The sequence below is a fragment of the Phoenix dactylifera genome, chromosome 14 (assembly GCF_051530095.1).
Source record: "Phoenix dactylifera cultivar Ajwa chromosome 14, Ajwa_hap1_PhDact_Kaust_v1.1, whole genome shotgun sequence".
Taxonomy (NCBI): domain Eukaryota; kingdom Viridiplantae; phylum Streptophyta; class Magnoliopsida; order Arecales; family Arecaceae; genus Phoenix; species Phoenix dactylifera.
The window spans coordinates 28,437,209-28,454,267 of NC_143203.1; the positions used below are offsets into that span (position 1 = coordinate 28,437,209).

General features: G+C 39.5%; 1 protein-coding gene across 3 annotated transcripts; it reads right to left on the reverse strand.

Moving 5' to 3' along the window:
* Positions 1-906: 906 nt before the first annotated feature.
* LOC103695487 (coronatine-insensitive protein homolog 1b-like) lies at positions 907-8,050 on the reverse strand. 3 transcript variants are annotated; one of them, XM_039132223.2, is made up of 4 exons: positions 7,625-8,050; positions 6,936-7,438; positions 2,022-2,499; positions 907-1,912 (listed from the first exon to the last, which is right to left on the reverse strand). In XM_039132223.2, exons 1-4 carry the CDS (start codon positions 7,976-7,978, stop codon positions 1,106-1,108), a joined length of 2,142 nt encoding a protein of 713 aa, XP_038988151.2. In that variant the 5' UTR covers positions 7,979-8,050; the 3' UTR covers positions 907-1,105. The 3 variants fall into 3 exon arrangements, with proteins under 3 accessions (XP_038988151.2, XP_088566887.1, XP_008775055.2); XM_088710761.1 differs by having other exon boundaries at positions 6,936-7,461; positions 7,625-7,954; XM_008776833.5 differs by having other exon boundaries at positions 6,936-7,520; positions 7,625-7,952.
* Positions 8,051-17,059: the final 9,009 nt, after the last annotated feature.

Here is a 17,059-nt window from a genome sequence, read left to right on the forward strand (position 1 = left end):
TATAATATAATATTATACTAATAATACTATATCTAATATATTATAGAGCTAGATTTGGCTATACTCAAATAAATCTCCACTCAAATTTGGTCAACTCTACGTTAGACTATAGAAATTCTATATTTAATGATTTAAGTTTTCAGATATGACCTACTACCTCTAACTTGCTTACATACCAAATATTATATGATTTAGAAATTTCTATTCTATACATTAAATAGTCAAAAAATTAAATATATATATATATATATATATATATATATATATATATATATATATATATATATTGATTATTTGATGCATAAGCTAAGAATCTCTAAGTCGCATGGTTTTTTGGTACGTAAGTAGTTTAGATATATTCGATCGCATCCAACAGCTCAAATCAATTGTGAAACCTCCATGGTTCAAAATAGACTTGACCGGATCTAAGTGAAGATCTGCTCGAGTGTAGCCAAACTAAAAAGGTACAACAAGCATAAAGAATGAGTATAATACTACTCCAAAATAGAGACATAACAACCCAGACCTAAAATGAATATAAGATAATTCAAACATGCATAGCTTATTTCAAATGCATGCCCGTTTTCGAAATGATGTTTGCCTGCATCCACATTTTATGCTCCTATCAAACACCACCTAAAAACAATAAAAACTATTCCATGCCTTAGGTACCTTCCAAACACCGCCTCGAGTAGCAAAAAGGTTCTTCTTTTGCTGTAAAAAGACTTCTCAGCAGCAAAAATTGCCACAAAGAAGACGGAACATACTCAACTTTGGAGGAAGCCGACCAAAGAACAAAATTTTTTGCACACACAAAACCTAAAAGCTACAGCAACAGAATCAGTACCAACTTAAATCTAAAAAGTTCAGAGCCCATACCTTGGAGCTCTGAGAAGACCACATGGCTGTCGCTAAAGTTCTTTTGAATTACAGAAAGTAGATCACAGCTTATTACAAAGCTCGCCGCTCGCATCTTTAAGATGTTACAAACAAGATATATTGACGTTCACCACCCAGATATTTTGGCAGTTAAGAGTAGAAAAGGGAGTGCAACAAAAGAAAAGGAAAAAAGAAGCCGAAATACAGAAGGCCTACATATGTACACTCATTCTGGATACAAAGGAACCACAGAATCCGGACAATCGGTCCTCTTTCCAGCAAGGGAGTAGTATGCAAGTATTTGAGCCCGACTCTCTATTGCACCCAGCCTATCGTCAAGATCATGATCGACAAAATGTTGCCTAGGAGGGATGAATTCTATGTTCCAGAATGGGCGGGCCATGGCCATAAGGTCCCTGCCAGTTGGTGATGCCTTGTAACCCTGCACCCATAAGTATCTCAATGAAGGCAGCTGTGTTACTGCAAGGGCCAAAGCACGCTCGGTAAAGCAACAGCCTCTCATCTCCAGCTTCTGCAGGCTTGGACAAACTCTTGCAAATTGCAGAAGTCCAACATCAGATTGCCCAAGATTACCCAATAGGATCCACCGGATATTCCTACTGCACTCGCCAATGAAACCAAGACCCACATCTGAAAGACCTCCAGGTCTCAAATAAAAAGCAAACCTTCTAAGTTTGGTGCAACCTCTCAACAGAGCACGAACCCCATTGTCAAGGGGTAACTCTGTTATCCTTTCTTCCCTGTCAAGCAAGACAAGCCGAAAATCACAGAGGTTTTTGCTATAAGTGCCAACAGCTTCCAGAGCTGCATTTGTGATATCAGAGACATATACTGCCAGGTATTCCAGTTCAGGGCAACCCTGGGCTAGAGTTGACAACCCCACCTGTGAAACCCTACCCTGTTCATCCTCCAGGCCTTGTTCATCATCCCCTCGCTCTATTCTGAGCCTTCGTAGTTTCTTACACGTCTGAGCAACAACTTCTAATCCTCTGTCTCCTATAACATTCCTCGCCTATCAAACAAATTTAGAACAAGGATTATGAGATTGGCATCTGAATCCAATTAACAAGATTAAAAAAAACTGTTAATGGAATGACAATAAAAGCTGTTACATATGCTACCTCAAGAATTTCTAGATTGGGGCATCGTTGAATCAGCTGACAATGATCTTCGGTGCTGAGAAAAGTATATTGCAAGTCTAGCTTCTTGAGTGAAGCAGCAAATGGAAATATTATTTGCATTTCATTCGTCCCCATATAAATGAGACCCAGGCAGCATAACCTGGGAGGAAAGCGAACGCTCTCATACCTACTGGTTTCTCCTGCTTGGTCATTAAATGAGCCCCCCCCAAACTCTTCCAATGCTGTTGCTAGGCGAAAAAAGCCAACTAGGTCAGAGACATCACACTCACTGATCTTCAAGGAAATCAAAGACCTGCAGTTCCTAGCAAGTAGCTCGAGGTCTTGTGACGAGATCCTGAGCTCTGTCATATAGAAATTCAAAGTCTCGAGCACAGAATTGTTGATAGCAAGCTCTTGGAGCCATGCACCATCATTCTCACCGACTGAGCTTTCTTCCAAAAATAAGGTTTTAAGGCATCTGTAGATAGGACATTTGGAAACTGAAACCGGTCATAGAGGAACCAGCATCTAACTATCATGTTACACAAAACCATCTTTTAGGGACACGAAAGCACAAAGTAACCCATACAAATAAGCATAAAAATACTAAAAAGATCATGAATGATTAAATCACCAGCATATCGACAAAGGCAACATGCCCAAACGTGTTCTTTGGGAAATCCATGGTTTGACGACAGTGAAAATAAAAAGAGAATGAAAACATCATAATCAGGGATGTTTGTTGGTTTGTCACCAGTTGCATCTTGATTTTAGCTTATACAGAAGTTCTGTTAGTTGCATCAAGAAGCATAAACAACAATGAAGATACAGGCACAACCAGTTAAACAGAAATAATATTTGTTAAGGAAATTCTACATGAAACACCAAGTGATCATCAACAAAGCGAGCATGAAATTCCAGGTAAAAAAGACATTGGTCCAATAAAATAGAGATGATACTTGTTATCTTGCACAGTTAAAAATTGATGGAAGTAGTGAGAAGTGAGAAGTTGAAAAAAACCTCCCAATTCAGAGACTTAGCCTTGGCTAAGAAAAAGAAAAGTATGATCATAAGATAGACCTCAAATAGATGTGCTAAAAGATTATTTTGTAAGCAACCCATCTGCTGCTGGATGGAAGCCCTTGGTTCGAACCTGGACAGGCCACCATGTTTCTCATGGGAAAAGGGAAAAAAGTTTTATATGTTTCTAAGACTTTAAATTATTGAACTGGCACTTCTAGATTGTTGGAACTGTAAGGTTATGACAAGGGAACATAAAACTATGATGAGTGCTGTGGAGACGGATTTTGTGGTAAGATCATAGCCAGTCTAAGAGGTGTGGAGCTAGAAATGAATACAGCAGAATAAGAGGGAATGGGGCAAATTGAGAAATGTGAGGGAATCATTTTGAGGCATTGATTTGAGGATATAATCCACCTCATAGAACCACCTTAAACAAGTTCTGATAATAAGCAAGATCTGTAAGGCCAATGCAAATAGATAGGTTGAAAGTTTTCTGCTATTTTGCACCTTACTTGGTTATTTATCAAGATTGCAATAATGTAAAGTGGAACTAAGAATGAGCAGATGTGACCGTACATCATACATGAATGGTAAAGGAGAATTTATTCTTTTTAATATCGACGAGATCATTTATATCAAGAAGAATGGCCCAATAGATTAGAATTGCAGCATGTGCTTGAAAGATGATTGATAGAGATGCCAGCACAGTAGAATCAACTTCTTGAGAATAAATGGGAAGTCAAGGGAAGACAATTAAACAAATACTGGAATTCTAAAAATTAGCACAAAAGGACTATCAGATTAGATGGCTGATAACTTGCATGACAAAGCGAGTTGTCAGATCTCAATAGATATCCTAAAAGAACATTTAAAAATAAAAAAAAAAGAAAAAAAAAGTAGTGGAAGTCTTTAGACTACATTTGAAGGTTGCAACCTTTCATCCATTCTGTACAGGACTCAATTTCCCAAAGACTCTGGAACTTCAAATTAATTTATATGAGACCAAGTTGCTGCAGAATGTTATATGCTTCAAGTGGATGAATTTATTCTCTGTCATGTTTTCTATTATAAATAGGCTATGACCATTAAAAAGAAGCGGTCCTCACACCTAGTTTATTTTGGATAAATGAATCTCAACTGACCATTTGAAGTGGGTCAGACCCATTAATAACCAAATAGCAAATATAGAAGGCTCTTACTCTAATATTACTTGCATGAAGTCCAGAGCAACTAACGATGGCACCTGCTAGTTACTACTTGTAGATAAAGCAGAATTCAAGTGTCACAAAAGTTGTCATCTGATTACATCTAGAACAAATATAAAGAAAAAAGAACTGGCCTTCCCCACTCTTTTTAATTCTGAAGGAAGGAGAGACCTTGGGATGAGCATCCACACTTTTTTCATGAACCCATTGAATTTTAAGCATTCTGAAGGAAGTGCTTTTGCATATAGCACCCTAAAATTTACTTATCTGTACATGACACTCGCTTCATCAACATTTGCAGCCCAGAGTGTCAGTTACATTATACATGTGAGAATCATGGATGTAATCATTACATGGTTGTTAGTATGACATTGTGGAATTTGGATGACCCATGCCCCTACAGAACTGGATACCATTTGTGCAGTTTAAAAATTATTTTACTCACCTTGTTTCCTAATTTCAATCTCAGAGGAAAGGTCAGGCACATGGCTATCAAAGCAAAAAAGAAGTCAATGACTCTATTTTTGGCCATATCCAACTTTTTTGATGACCTCATTTCACTCTCATTAATTTCCAGCCATCACGGGTATAGATAATGTAGCTAACTAACCAGTTAATGATACTCTTTTAAAACACCAAAACTTATGCCTTAGAAGTAATTGTCAAACAATAATTCCCTTTCTCACAAGCATGCAGCTACACATGGGCTTACCTTTCATGATTGGCTGCCAATCCTAGCAGAAAGTCAATAGAAGCATAAAAAATATCAAGATTTTATTGTAAGGACTTTTGGAACATATGTCTCACTTAAAACTTGCAATGGATTAAAAGCAAACACCTAGAGAGCAGTTTTTACTATCTGTCTTCAAGCTCCAATCTTACAGTTTCTCTCGAGTTTTTCTCATCTCCTTCTTTTTCTCTTCTTACTAAGACAAACTCAGGTTGACAGGGGGCAGCAATAATCATGTGTTTACAACCTAAGGATGAACAGGCATCCGAATTTATGTCAAGATACACCATTAATAATGACATGACGTGTCAGCAACCTTGTTCATCATGTCAGCGACCATCTTTGACATGCAAAATACCTTGCTTTACCATAAGAGATAGTGCTATGTGAAATAATCTTAATGGATTAAAAAGCTGAAACTCCTGAAAGGATTTTAATTGCTTATAGCTGTTAACATTCCTCCTGGAGCAACTAAAAAAGATCCTTTGCAAACTACAAATATCAAGAAAGATGTCCATGTGATGAGCAATAGTCTAGGAAACATATAAAGAATTGGTTTTCCAAAATTACATCGAAAAGATCAAAAGCAAGACCACCTAAGGAGAAGTCAATCTCTCAAAGACTCGACCATTAAGAAAAAAAATGGGATAGGTTGGCAGACCTGAAATTCCAGGGGCTCGTTTGGTATTGCTTTTGTTGTCTGTTTGTTGTTTTTGGAAATCCAAGAAGAAAAATGAACTAGACTGAACAGCATGTGTGATAAAACCCTTTTGTTTTTCTGAGTTTGTTTGTAAGACCTTTAGAGTTTTAGGTAGCACATATTTATTATTCTCAAAAAAGAGACAAAATAAAAGGAAGGAATAGTAAAATTTTTGTGCATATTCTATCTTCAACATCAATCTCCATTGGCATTTCACTAATTTGTGGAGAAACACAAACACAAAAGCAAGAACAATACCCAAAAGGCCCTAAGAGTGTTGGTATGTTCAGAATTCAGAACCACTAGCACTAACAATTGGCACAACTTGGATCAAGAAGCCAACTTATCCAGCCATGGAACATTAGAAGTTTAACTCACAAAACACATTCTGACATGGGTAGCCATATTTATTGATCTCCCATCACCAAGTTCTATCTCAAACGGCATGTTAGAATTCAAGAAATAAGCATCGAGAAATCAGCTCTACAAAGACAACCAGCATCATAGACAACCACCGTTTTTCAAATTTTACAGCTCATTCTAGCCCCTTCAAGTGTCTAGCCCGAAAGAGTGTCAATTGGTTAAAATTCATCACTACTAGCCCATTGGATCTAAGATCAGTCCAGACCATGTTACCCAATCCATCCATCTTTACAACAAACGAAACTACAAACTCAGACCCCAAAAGGCAATATAAGAGAGAATATCCAATTATCCTCAGGATGCCAACTCTCTCCTTTAGAAATCATATTTATATTAAACAAAAGCAGAATGTTGCGGATTCCATTAACAATAATGGGAGGGAAAAAATGCTAAGAGCACATCAAAGAACATATTGGAATGGATATCAAAAAATCAGAATGCAGACATGCATCAGAGAACAACAGCATAGTTGACCCAAGAACTCATAAACCATATCACTTCAGCTTTATATTAAGCTCTATATATGTAGCAAGCTCGAGAACAGAACAGAAAACATCCTGTTAAGATCTTGAAAGCCCCATCTACGGGTCTAACACTCCAATCCAGCCTCTCAGAGGGTGAGAAAACAGGATTAAACAGGAGTATCTATCCTTCATCATACTATTCTCAACAACACTAAATATAAAGAAAATTAACTCAAAAAATAAATATTATGAAAATCAAGAATGAAGCACAAGGAGATCAGTGGTCACTCTTTAAAAAATAAATTAAAGAAAATAAAAGGCAGAAATGACTGGACTAAAAATCTGATCAACTGGAAGGAGGAGGAGTACCTGCAAGAACGGGCAAGCAGCAAAAGGCCATCGGTGGAAAACCCCGAGCACTTATCCAGCTTGAGCGTCTGGAGCATGTGGCCCCTCGCCTTGACCAGCAGGGAGATGTCGGCGTCCGTCACGATCATCCGGCGGAAGTGGAGGGCCTTGAGGCAGTTGAAGGTTTCAGCGATCTCGCGGACCCAGGGGGTGGCGTACCCGCCCCAGTCCTCGGGTATGAGGTTGAACATGGCCGCCCGGGGCTTGCCCTTGAGCTTGAGGGACTCGAGGCGGGGGAAGCGCCGCCGGAGCCGGTCGGGGCTGGTGGAGTAGCAGATGGCGATGGTGATGTGCTTGCGGGTGATGGCGTCCATGCGGTACCACTTCTTGCACACCAGCGAGACGGCCTCCCGGTCGCGGGGGTCGTCGATGTACCCCATGACGAGGTCCAGCGCCACGTCCGGTATCGCGAAGCACATCGTCCGATGCAAGCTCAGCTGCTCCAGCTTCGATCCGAGGGGAGGCTGCTAGGGTTTCCGAGAAAGAGCTCAAAAAGGATTCAAGAAACCAAGAATCAGGACAAGATCCACCGCCCAATCGAAGCAGCTATGAGGAAACACCATTATTAATTAATAGAGGCGCCGAATAATAGAGAGAAAGGAAAAGGCCAAAAAAACAAAAAACAAAAGTAGAAAAGCTCAGAAAGAGACCAAGAACTTAGGGACTCCGATCGACAAGAAGGTTCTGGAAGAAGAGCTCCGGCGACGGGAGGCGGCGCTACCGGGCGGATCGTTGGCGGCCGTCGTGGCCGAGATCCGGAGTCCGGGACGGCTTCGGCGAAGGGATCGGATCGAGGCTGTCCGTCGAGCGCGACGGCAGGTCTTCTGGGAAGAGCATCGGCCTTTTATTTCAGTGGCTTTTTCTTCCCGTTCACCATCCACCACTAGTTCACCACACAGAAAGAGGAGAGAGAGAGAGAGTGAAAACAGAAAAGGCAGGCGGAAAGAGAATAAGGTTCTTGATTTATTCAGCTGATACATACATACATACATACATACATACATATAATAAATATTTATTATTAGAAGGTCCCAAGAGAGAAGGGTAAACTTTGCTTTCTTTTTTTTAACTTTTATGGGCCACTTTGACGGAAATGATTGCTCATTATGTAATGCATTTTAAGAAAATAAATTTAAGACTGATATAAATCAATCGTTTTTGATGCACAGTGGACCCCGAAGGACGATGCAAATGACAGGCGAGGTGAGTCCAGGAACCGTTCCGTTGTGATTCAGTCAGTCCCGAAATCGTTCTTTGTAATTTATTTCACCTGGTTCAAAGTTTTAACCAAATTAAATTGGCAATTGACTGCTTACGGTTCACTGGCGACAGACAGAGGGCCCAAGGACTTGATCTGAGACGTAGATTCCATTCCGTTGAGCAACATATTTTCAGTTTTTTTAAAATAAAAATAGGTACATTGGAAAAAAAATACGTACAAAGTTGAGCAAGCTTCATGGCTTAAAAACTACAGGATAGTATATGCAGGCAATAAGGTAAGCATACAAGGTTCCTCAAATTCGATCGGAAGACGTCCATTGGCCCTCACCCTCGTTGAAAGAGGTGGACCTCCACCTCCAGGACCTTGGTCTCGACCGATCTAGCGTTAGGGTTTGGTGAAGATTCCTCGCAGGGCTCGATTAATTCAGCAAGAGAAGCTGCGGAGGGAAAGCCTTCTCCAATAAGAGAAAGGTTAGAGAGTTCTAAAAGTTCATCACTAGCAATGGCCTGATTGATTTTCGCTTTAATGGTCCGAGGTTCGCTTAATGTTACAACCGTCAGGGGCCGGCCAGGGTTTGGGAGCGGATCGACAGAGTCTTTGCCATGGCTAGATGGATGCATAGCTATCCGGACTATCAAGTGAGACATCTACCTCGAATCGCCTTGGATTACTGTTCGACTATGGTGAGTACCTCCTCCATTGTTCCTTATCTCTGTCCATTCAGATTTGAGAAGCTATGGCTGTCATATCCCCCTCCTGGGAGGTGGTCCGTGAGGCTTGGAGGGTGTCGATCCGGGGTAATGCCATGTACAGCGTTTTTCGTAAGGTGGAGATTACCAAATAGCCTCTGCAAAGGTGGAATAGGGAGGAGGTAGGTAACATCTTTAGGAGGATAGAGGAGGCGATTTCCTGACTGTAATCCTAGGAGATTCGAGGGAGGGGGGCTGTCGGTGGAGGAGCTCAGAGCTTACTTATCCACTTATGACTCACTTTTTTGCCAGCAGAAGACGTTTTGGAGGCAGAAGTCTAGAATCTAGTGGATCAGGGAGAAGGATCAAAACACCAGATTCTTTCATCAGTCGACCATCATCAAAAGGCATAGAAACATCAGAGAAATTAGGGGTTCAGATGGCTAGTTGACAGATGATCTAGATGCTATTAGATAGGTGCTGGAGCAGTTTTTAAGGTCTAGATGGACAGATCAGACTAGCGGGGAGAGTTAGCCTTTTATGCCACCACTTTCGACTAGTGTCACGTGAGGAGGAGATTGCAGCTTTAATCAGACTTGTGTCGGCTGAGGAGATTCGGGAGGCGCTATGGTTACTGGGAAAGGACATCGCCTCGGGGCTGGACAAGTTTTCCCTAATTTTCTTCAAGAGGTATTGGACGGTCGTCAGACAGGATATGGTGGAGGCGATACAACAGTTCTTTAGCTCGAATGCTCTACCAACTTACTATAAAGAAGGTGTGTGTTTAGTCTCGCATGGTTATTTGCTGAATAGATCTTGGGTACCTATACAAGATAGTGGAACCCAAATAATACCTTCCGGCTAGCCATTTTGGATGAGGTTTTAGACTGTTACACTCATCAACCTCTTTCTACACCAAAATAAAAAAATAAAGAATTACCGCCGCAAGCAAACAAAGTTGGATCCATCATTAGAAGCCAAGACAGATTCCAAGCAATTACCTACGATTTCTAGAAAAAAATGGATTACAAGCCGTTGCTTTCAAATGCTCAACAAAAGCCATTTCTCGAGCAGGCTGGACAAAATGAGAGGGGACAAAAAGAAAGCGACCTTTGCCCAGCCTGATGCATCTAACCATAGATCTACACATATTCACTGCACAGAGACCATCAATTTCCGTTACCAATACACCGTTCCTGTCAGTACTCTCATCAAGTCGCCATCATCTTTCTAATTTACAATTTCTTGAAACTTCAAAGTCTTTGGTGGGTCACCATCACCACCATAGAGAACAAATATTTCCCTTTCAGACTAATAGTTCCTTGCATTTGTGGAGTATAAATATTACCAATCTGCTTTTTTGTAAAACTATGCAGGGAAATTGTTCATGAACAATCTGGCCGGGTCCTTAAGTTCCATTTTAACGGGTTGATCTGTCTGGGGAGGACCAGTACTTTGATACATATGATACTAGGGGCCACAAAATAAAAGTTTACATGTGGGCGAGTACAGTAACTTCATGCAAATTTTAATGTGAGGTATGCTCTAATACAATTTAGGTTAAATTCTTCTTTTTAAACTTAATACGGTTCTTTATCTTAAAATAGTCATATCTAATAGAAATTTTTTAAAAACAAGCTAAAAATTTCGAGAAGGTATATCTTGACTTTTGCAGTAATTTTGTCTTCTGTCGCTCTGCTTGACTTTTTTCAGATAGAGATTTACGCACGGTTAAGATCTTACTCAAAGAGAAAACTTTCAGTTTGACCAGACCGTTTCAGAGCCTAAACGATAGAATTTCAGCCTGATTCAAAGGTTGACCCAAAGTTGTAAATCTCAAAAACATATTCAATTTAAAATAAAAAAATCATGTCAATCGGACATCGTACGACCAAATTATAATCTCTCAAAGTTTGGCTTGCGACTTAGCTTTCCGATATGGCCGATTTCGCTTATGAATCCTATCTGACCTCGCTTATAGCGGCGAAAGTGTTCCACATGGAGTCTAGTGATTCTTCTGAATATCTGTAGTGGCCAAAGTGATTCACATCGAGTCTGATGATCTTTTCAAATATTCGTAGTGGCCAAAGTATATCACATAAAGTCTGGTGATCCTCCTGAATATTTCTAGTGGCCAAAATATTCCACATTAAGTTTGGTGATCCTCTTCGATACTCGTAGTAGCCAAATGATCCACATCGAGTTTGGTAACCCTTTGGATACTCGTAATGGCTAAAGTGATCCATATCGAGTTCAGTGATTTTTCTAAATACTTGTAGTAATCAAACTGGCCTATATCGAGAGTCCGATGATCCTTCTGGGTTATTTTATCCAATTATTGTGAATTTCTATCATTTGAGGGAGTTGTGCTAAAGACTCATGATATTCTGTTTTTCCCTTTTGAGTCTCATAGATGTCTCCGGGGCATACAACGTCCTTGGTGCTTAGCATTTTCTTACAATCAAACCAATCAGTTAAAACGGTGTCTGCAACTTGCTGAAATCTTTTCTTACACGGTTGTTTCGGAATTACAACTTGGTTGACACATATCCGTGGTTTTGGGATTTTTTTTTTCCCCTAATAGAGATAGGATGTTGAATGTCCTCATGCATTTGTTTGTTGGGACTGGTCACCGGATTCATGTTGTTTGTTGTTGTCGCAGCTCTTCCCAAGATAAGAAGAGACTGGGTTGACAGGCGGGAGCATTTGGGTGGACCAAGATACACGCAGATGTTCTATGCCAAACAGGGAATAATAGCAGAAGAAATGTTATAATAAGAAGAGATCTTTTTTTTTTCCCCTTGCCACCTTATTAGATATTGCTCTAGCATATTTCGTCCGTATTTGGTGACGTGAGGAATCAAGTTCAGTAAAATGCTCACTTGCTATTGTCGCTTTGTTAGAATATAAACAATTCATCTGCCTACCTGTTCCATCAATTGCTTGTCTGGTTGTCAGGGGTACGTTTGCAACCTTGCCAGTTGCCCCAGGCCCTAATTCGAGTTACCTATAATAATAATTTTTTTATACATGCTTATGTCTATCATTATGGATATTAAATTATTTCTTTTCTAACAATAGTGGCCCTTTCAAGTAGTTATCTTTGAGACATCATCGTATGTTTTAGTTTTTTATCAGAATTATATCCATTCTCGTGCAAGAAAATTCTTAATTATCATGGAAGATCCAAGTTTCTCCAACTCTTATGGTCTCCCATCTCCTCCTCCCTTTTTCTCTATTTTGATACAGCATAGCACTTTCCTCATGCTTTTACCGGGGGGCGGGGGGGACACCTTCCTTATGTTGAGTTTCTTTAGGTAGATAGGAGAATAAAGTTTCGTTTGCTGGTTGCCTGTAGGCTTCTAGAAAATAAAGTCAGGTTCAACAGAGAGTATGTTTCAGGTTTGAGAATAGTGTGGGGCAGGGTGGCTAGAGCTGAAATCCAATAAGCTTTCAGCTTGCCTGACTGTGCCGAAAATGGAGCTTCTTGAGATGGAACTTGAATGCAGATATGATGATCGTAATCCAAAGCCACCACATCATCATGGGGGTTTACAGGAGATCGCAGAGGCTCGCTCGGAAAGGCTGCTATACCAAAACAAACCACAAATCTGGAGTCACAAAATGGAGAAAAGAGAGCAGATGTTTGATTTTTATTGTAAAATTAGAACAAATTTGCCACACCAGTTGCATGCCAAAACATATCAAAGCACAATCTTATCTGAACTGCAGCTCTCTTAAATAAGTTTTACTCTCTAGCCAAAATAGGACTCCTGAGCTCAACAAATTTAGACTTTCGCATGATATAAATTCTTGCATAACTATTTGGTGTCGCAACAAACAACTTACAAAGTCATGGTAACTTATAAAAGTTACATTACTAGTAGTATATTTATGGCCATGCAGGTAATGAATGAAGGGCCTGGACATATTCCGATGCATAAAATTCCAGATAATATGGAGAAGCAAATTGGAATGGTGTCACGAGGCGCCTTTGTATACGCTTGGTCCTCTAACAACTGATATGGCTCCTGGATATGATCGCATCACCTCAGCAATCGGTGCTGCTAACATCGGAGCCCTCGGTATGCACTTCTCTGCCCCGTAACACCTAAGGAACACCTTGGGTTGCCGAATCGTTATGATGGGTGTCATATCATTACAAGATAGCTGCCCATGCAGCTGATTTAGCGAAAGGTTAATAACAAATCTTGAATTCTCTCCATTCAAATTTAATTTTAAATTCAAACTATTGTTGTAATCTTCTCATTATTTTTTTCTAATTAAATTTGAATTGCTGCTGTAATTTTCTCCTAAGTTTTCTCCAGTAATCACTCTTGTATGTTCCATATATATTCAATACAAACTCAAAAAAAACCCAACTAATTAAGTTGGATTTTAACCATCAAATTTTGTTTTTTATCTTGATATCGGAGCCCATCTTGGTATCACTGTCTTTCTACTGCAAACCCAGCCCTTCTTCTCATATTAGAAATTTCCATCCTTTCAATGTCCGGAACATCACATTCTTCACTCGAACTTGAATCCTCTCTAGCTACATCCTTTGTAATGCCCAATATCTCATATCTAATCCTAATCAAGCTTGATGGCAGCAACTATCTCCTTTAGAAGTCTCTCTTTGAACCAATTTTATGGGGACACAAGCTTATGTCCTTCATTGATGACTCATTTTCACCATCTTCTCTAAGGCATCTAACCTATGCTTCATAGTATGAATGTAATCATATTCTGCTTTCTTGGATCAATGCTACATTATCCGAATCAATGCTTTCTTATATAGTCGGCGTTACCTCAGCTAAGCAAGCTTGGAATGCTCTCTCTCGTCGCTTTGACTCCCTTGCTCCTTCTCATATCATGACTATGAAACGTCAGCTTCATCATATTAAAAAGAGATCATCCTCTATGCAAGATTATCTCCAGTAATTCAAAGTTCTTGCCGACAAGTCATCTGTCTCATCAAAATATAGTGGTTTTGGCAGTGTCCAAGTTGGCAGCAGATAAGATTTGTCTATCTCTCACGTTGGTTCATTTTCTATAATTAGCCATAAAATAATTTCACTTGTCTAATGTTCTTTATTGTCCTAAAGCCTCGACAAATCTCTCATCTGTAAACCGTTTCTCTTATAATAATTACTGCTATTTCTTGTTCGATGAATTTGGCTTTGTTGTCAAAGACAAGGATACAAGAGCGAGATTGTACCGCAGGATGACTGAGAATAAACTTTATCCTTTTTATTTCTTAACAAAAGATGCATATGATTACTCACCAGCAGCCCATGTGAGCTATCACATCTCCACTTATCTCTGGCATCATCGTCTCAGCCATCCATCTCATAATATCCAATCCTTTATTTTGTCTCTCTTTCGATTTCAAATAAACCAAGACAAACTTTATGTTCATCTTGCCAATTAGAAAAAGCAGAAAATTGCCATTTTTATTATCTGTTTTGGCTTCTTAGTATCCTCTAGAAATAATATATTGTGATGTTTGGAGACCTTCTCATACTCTTCATGCTTAAACTTTTCTTATTATGTATTATTTGTTGATGAATTTTCACACTATTCATGATTGTTTTTCATGTGTTACAAATCCGATTTTTTTGATTTTTTTTTTTAAAGCACAAGTTGAAAACTTATTTAATACTAAAATTAAAATTTTCCGTTCTGATGGGGCTGGTGAATTCAAAAGTAACACTCTTAAACATTTTTTGTCTTTATATGGCATAATGCACAAATTTTCTTGTTCCCATACTCAGGAACAAAATAATGTTGTCGAAAGAAAATATCATCATATTTTTGAAAATGGACTTACACTTCTTGCTTATGTATCTATTTCTCCAAAATTCTGGTTGGAAGCATTTTCTATTGTAGTATATTTAATAAATCGAATGCCATTGTTTCTTATCGCAAAATTTCGCCATATGAGAAACTTTTTCAGAAATCTTCAAACTATTCCCATTTACAAGCTTTCGGTTGTTTTTGTTATCTTTGGCTTCGACCATATAAGTCCAATAAACTAGAATATCAATCTACTAAATGTTGTTTTTTAGGACATAGCACTATTCACGAAGGGTGTAGATACCTGATTTAGTAAAAGAAATAATATATATCATCTTTGATGAGCATGTCTTCCCTTTTTCAATTATATCACCATCTCAATCAACCTTTCATAATTCCACTTCTGCTCTTGACTCCCTTTCTATGTGGTTATCTCGGCTCCCTACTCCTGCCGATACTATTTGGACTACTAATAACTATACATTCTCAGATCACTCTGCAGGTACAATATATCAATCTCAGAATTTTTTCATGGCAACAACATCCAATTCAATCAATACACCACATGACAACACAAGCATCCCAATTGAACCCATTCCAGCACCTCAACATAAGATCGCCTCCCATCTTCCCTCCCCCAAATCTCCTCCTCCACCACTACTGCCACCCCCAATCATCAAACTTTTTTGCCATACCAACCAACCATTCAACCTACTACAACGCACCCAACTCATAACAACCCAATTTTAATCGGGTATATCCAAGCATAAAATACTATACCATCCCCGCCACCCTCTTCCAACTACTCTTACTATGTCCTATCCTATTGAACCAACATGTTACATATAAGCCTCAAAAAGTACGGTGTAGAGACGTGATATGGATATCGAATTTATATCTCTTCAGAATCAATAAACTTAGACTATTGTTCCTTTTTAGCCCAACATGAACGTTGTTGGTTGCAAGTGGATGTTTCGAATTAAACATAGCCTAGATGGATTCTTCAGCAAATACAAAGCTCGCCCGGTTGCCAAAAGCTTTTATCAATAATCTGGAGTTGATTTTGGCAATCTAAAGTTGCCAAAATTGGAATCAAAATTAAAATAAATTGTAATAAAAATCGAAATGGTCATATTTTTTTTAATGCATTTGATTTGAATAGCGAGAAAAAGATTGGAGTTTTTTTTTTCAAGAGATGGAAATGTAGGAGTCCTCTCCTGAAATAGAAATCAAAATAAGATTTTCTCTTACCAAATAATCTGAGTTGGAGGCATTTTATCGATATTTTTTACTAAAATAAGTATTTTATATAGTATAAGTGTGGATACATTCAATAAAATTAAAAAATAATAAATTTAAGTTTTTTTTTTGGGCCATACGAAGCGTCCTTGGAGTAGCAGGCGACATTTTGCTGACGCTTAGAACATTAGATGAATAAACATACAAAAGAAAGGGCGGGGCCCAGGCGTTAAAGAAAGAAACATAAGGCAAAATCGCTGATACATCGGAAATATTCTTTTTTTTTTGGGTGAAAATGACATTTCATATAGTTCTAACTTGAGTACATCCAGCCATATTAAAAGAAAGTAAAGAGTGCAAGGTAGGAGGAATATCTCCTACAGATGTCCATGTGACCTCTCCGGAGTGCCGGACAACAAATGAGGCAACTCAGTCTGCTGCACCGTTTGCCTCCCAAAAAATATGTAAAGCCTGGAAATCGCTCGGCTCCTGAGCCAGTCTCCGGATCTCACGGATGAAAGGATGACCATCACCATATCTGTCCACTCCCCGAATCCACTCAATCACTACAGAGCAGTCTCCCTCAAGGCATATATGCTCAGCATGGAGTATCCGCCTCGCATAGGATATCCCCTTCCAGGCTGTCCGCAGCTTCGCACTGACTGCAGTAAGTCTCGGCGTGCGGCGGCCACCAGCTGCTATCAAACTACCCAGATGGTCTCTGATGACAAAGCCAACTCCTCCTGACACCCCGTCCACCGACATACTACCATCAAAGTTCACTTTGAGATGACCAAGGGGTGGGGGTACCCAAGAAACTAGGGCGAACCTGGGTGCTGTGATAGCGGAAAGAGTACCCCAGACGTCCCTGGCCATCTTAAAAGAGAACCTGATGGTAGTAGTAGTAACCTCCCTAGCAAGACGCATAACTCTGTCCACCACCATCTATGGGGGTAACCGCCTGCCCTCAAAGATGTCAGCATTTCTGTCCAACCAAATAGAATGAGCCAAATATGACCACCGAATCCAGGCCTCAATAGTGCTAGGCCTCCGCATGGAAACTCTCAGCCAATGAATCAAATCCTGTGTCGACTCGACTGAATGGGGCAACAAAGAGGGTGATCGGCCCCAAATCC

Bases quoted from the DNA above. Each gene is read 5' to 3' on its own strand.
- LOC103695487 (XM_039132223.2), bottom strand. From the start codon at position 7,978: ATGTATGTATGTATGTATGTATGTATGTATCAGCTGAATAAATCAAGA. The intron at 2,500-6,935 runs GTACTCCTCCTC...TCCTATCTACAG, and splicing joins CTGCTTGCCCGTTCTTGCAG to ATGCCTTAAAACCTTATTTT. The intron at 1,913-2,021 runs GTAGCATATGTA...TTTGTTTGATAG, and splicing joins CCAATCTAGAAATTCTTGAG to GCGAGGAATGTTATAGGAGA.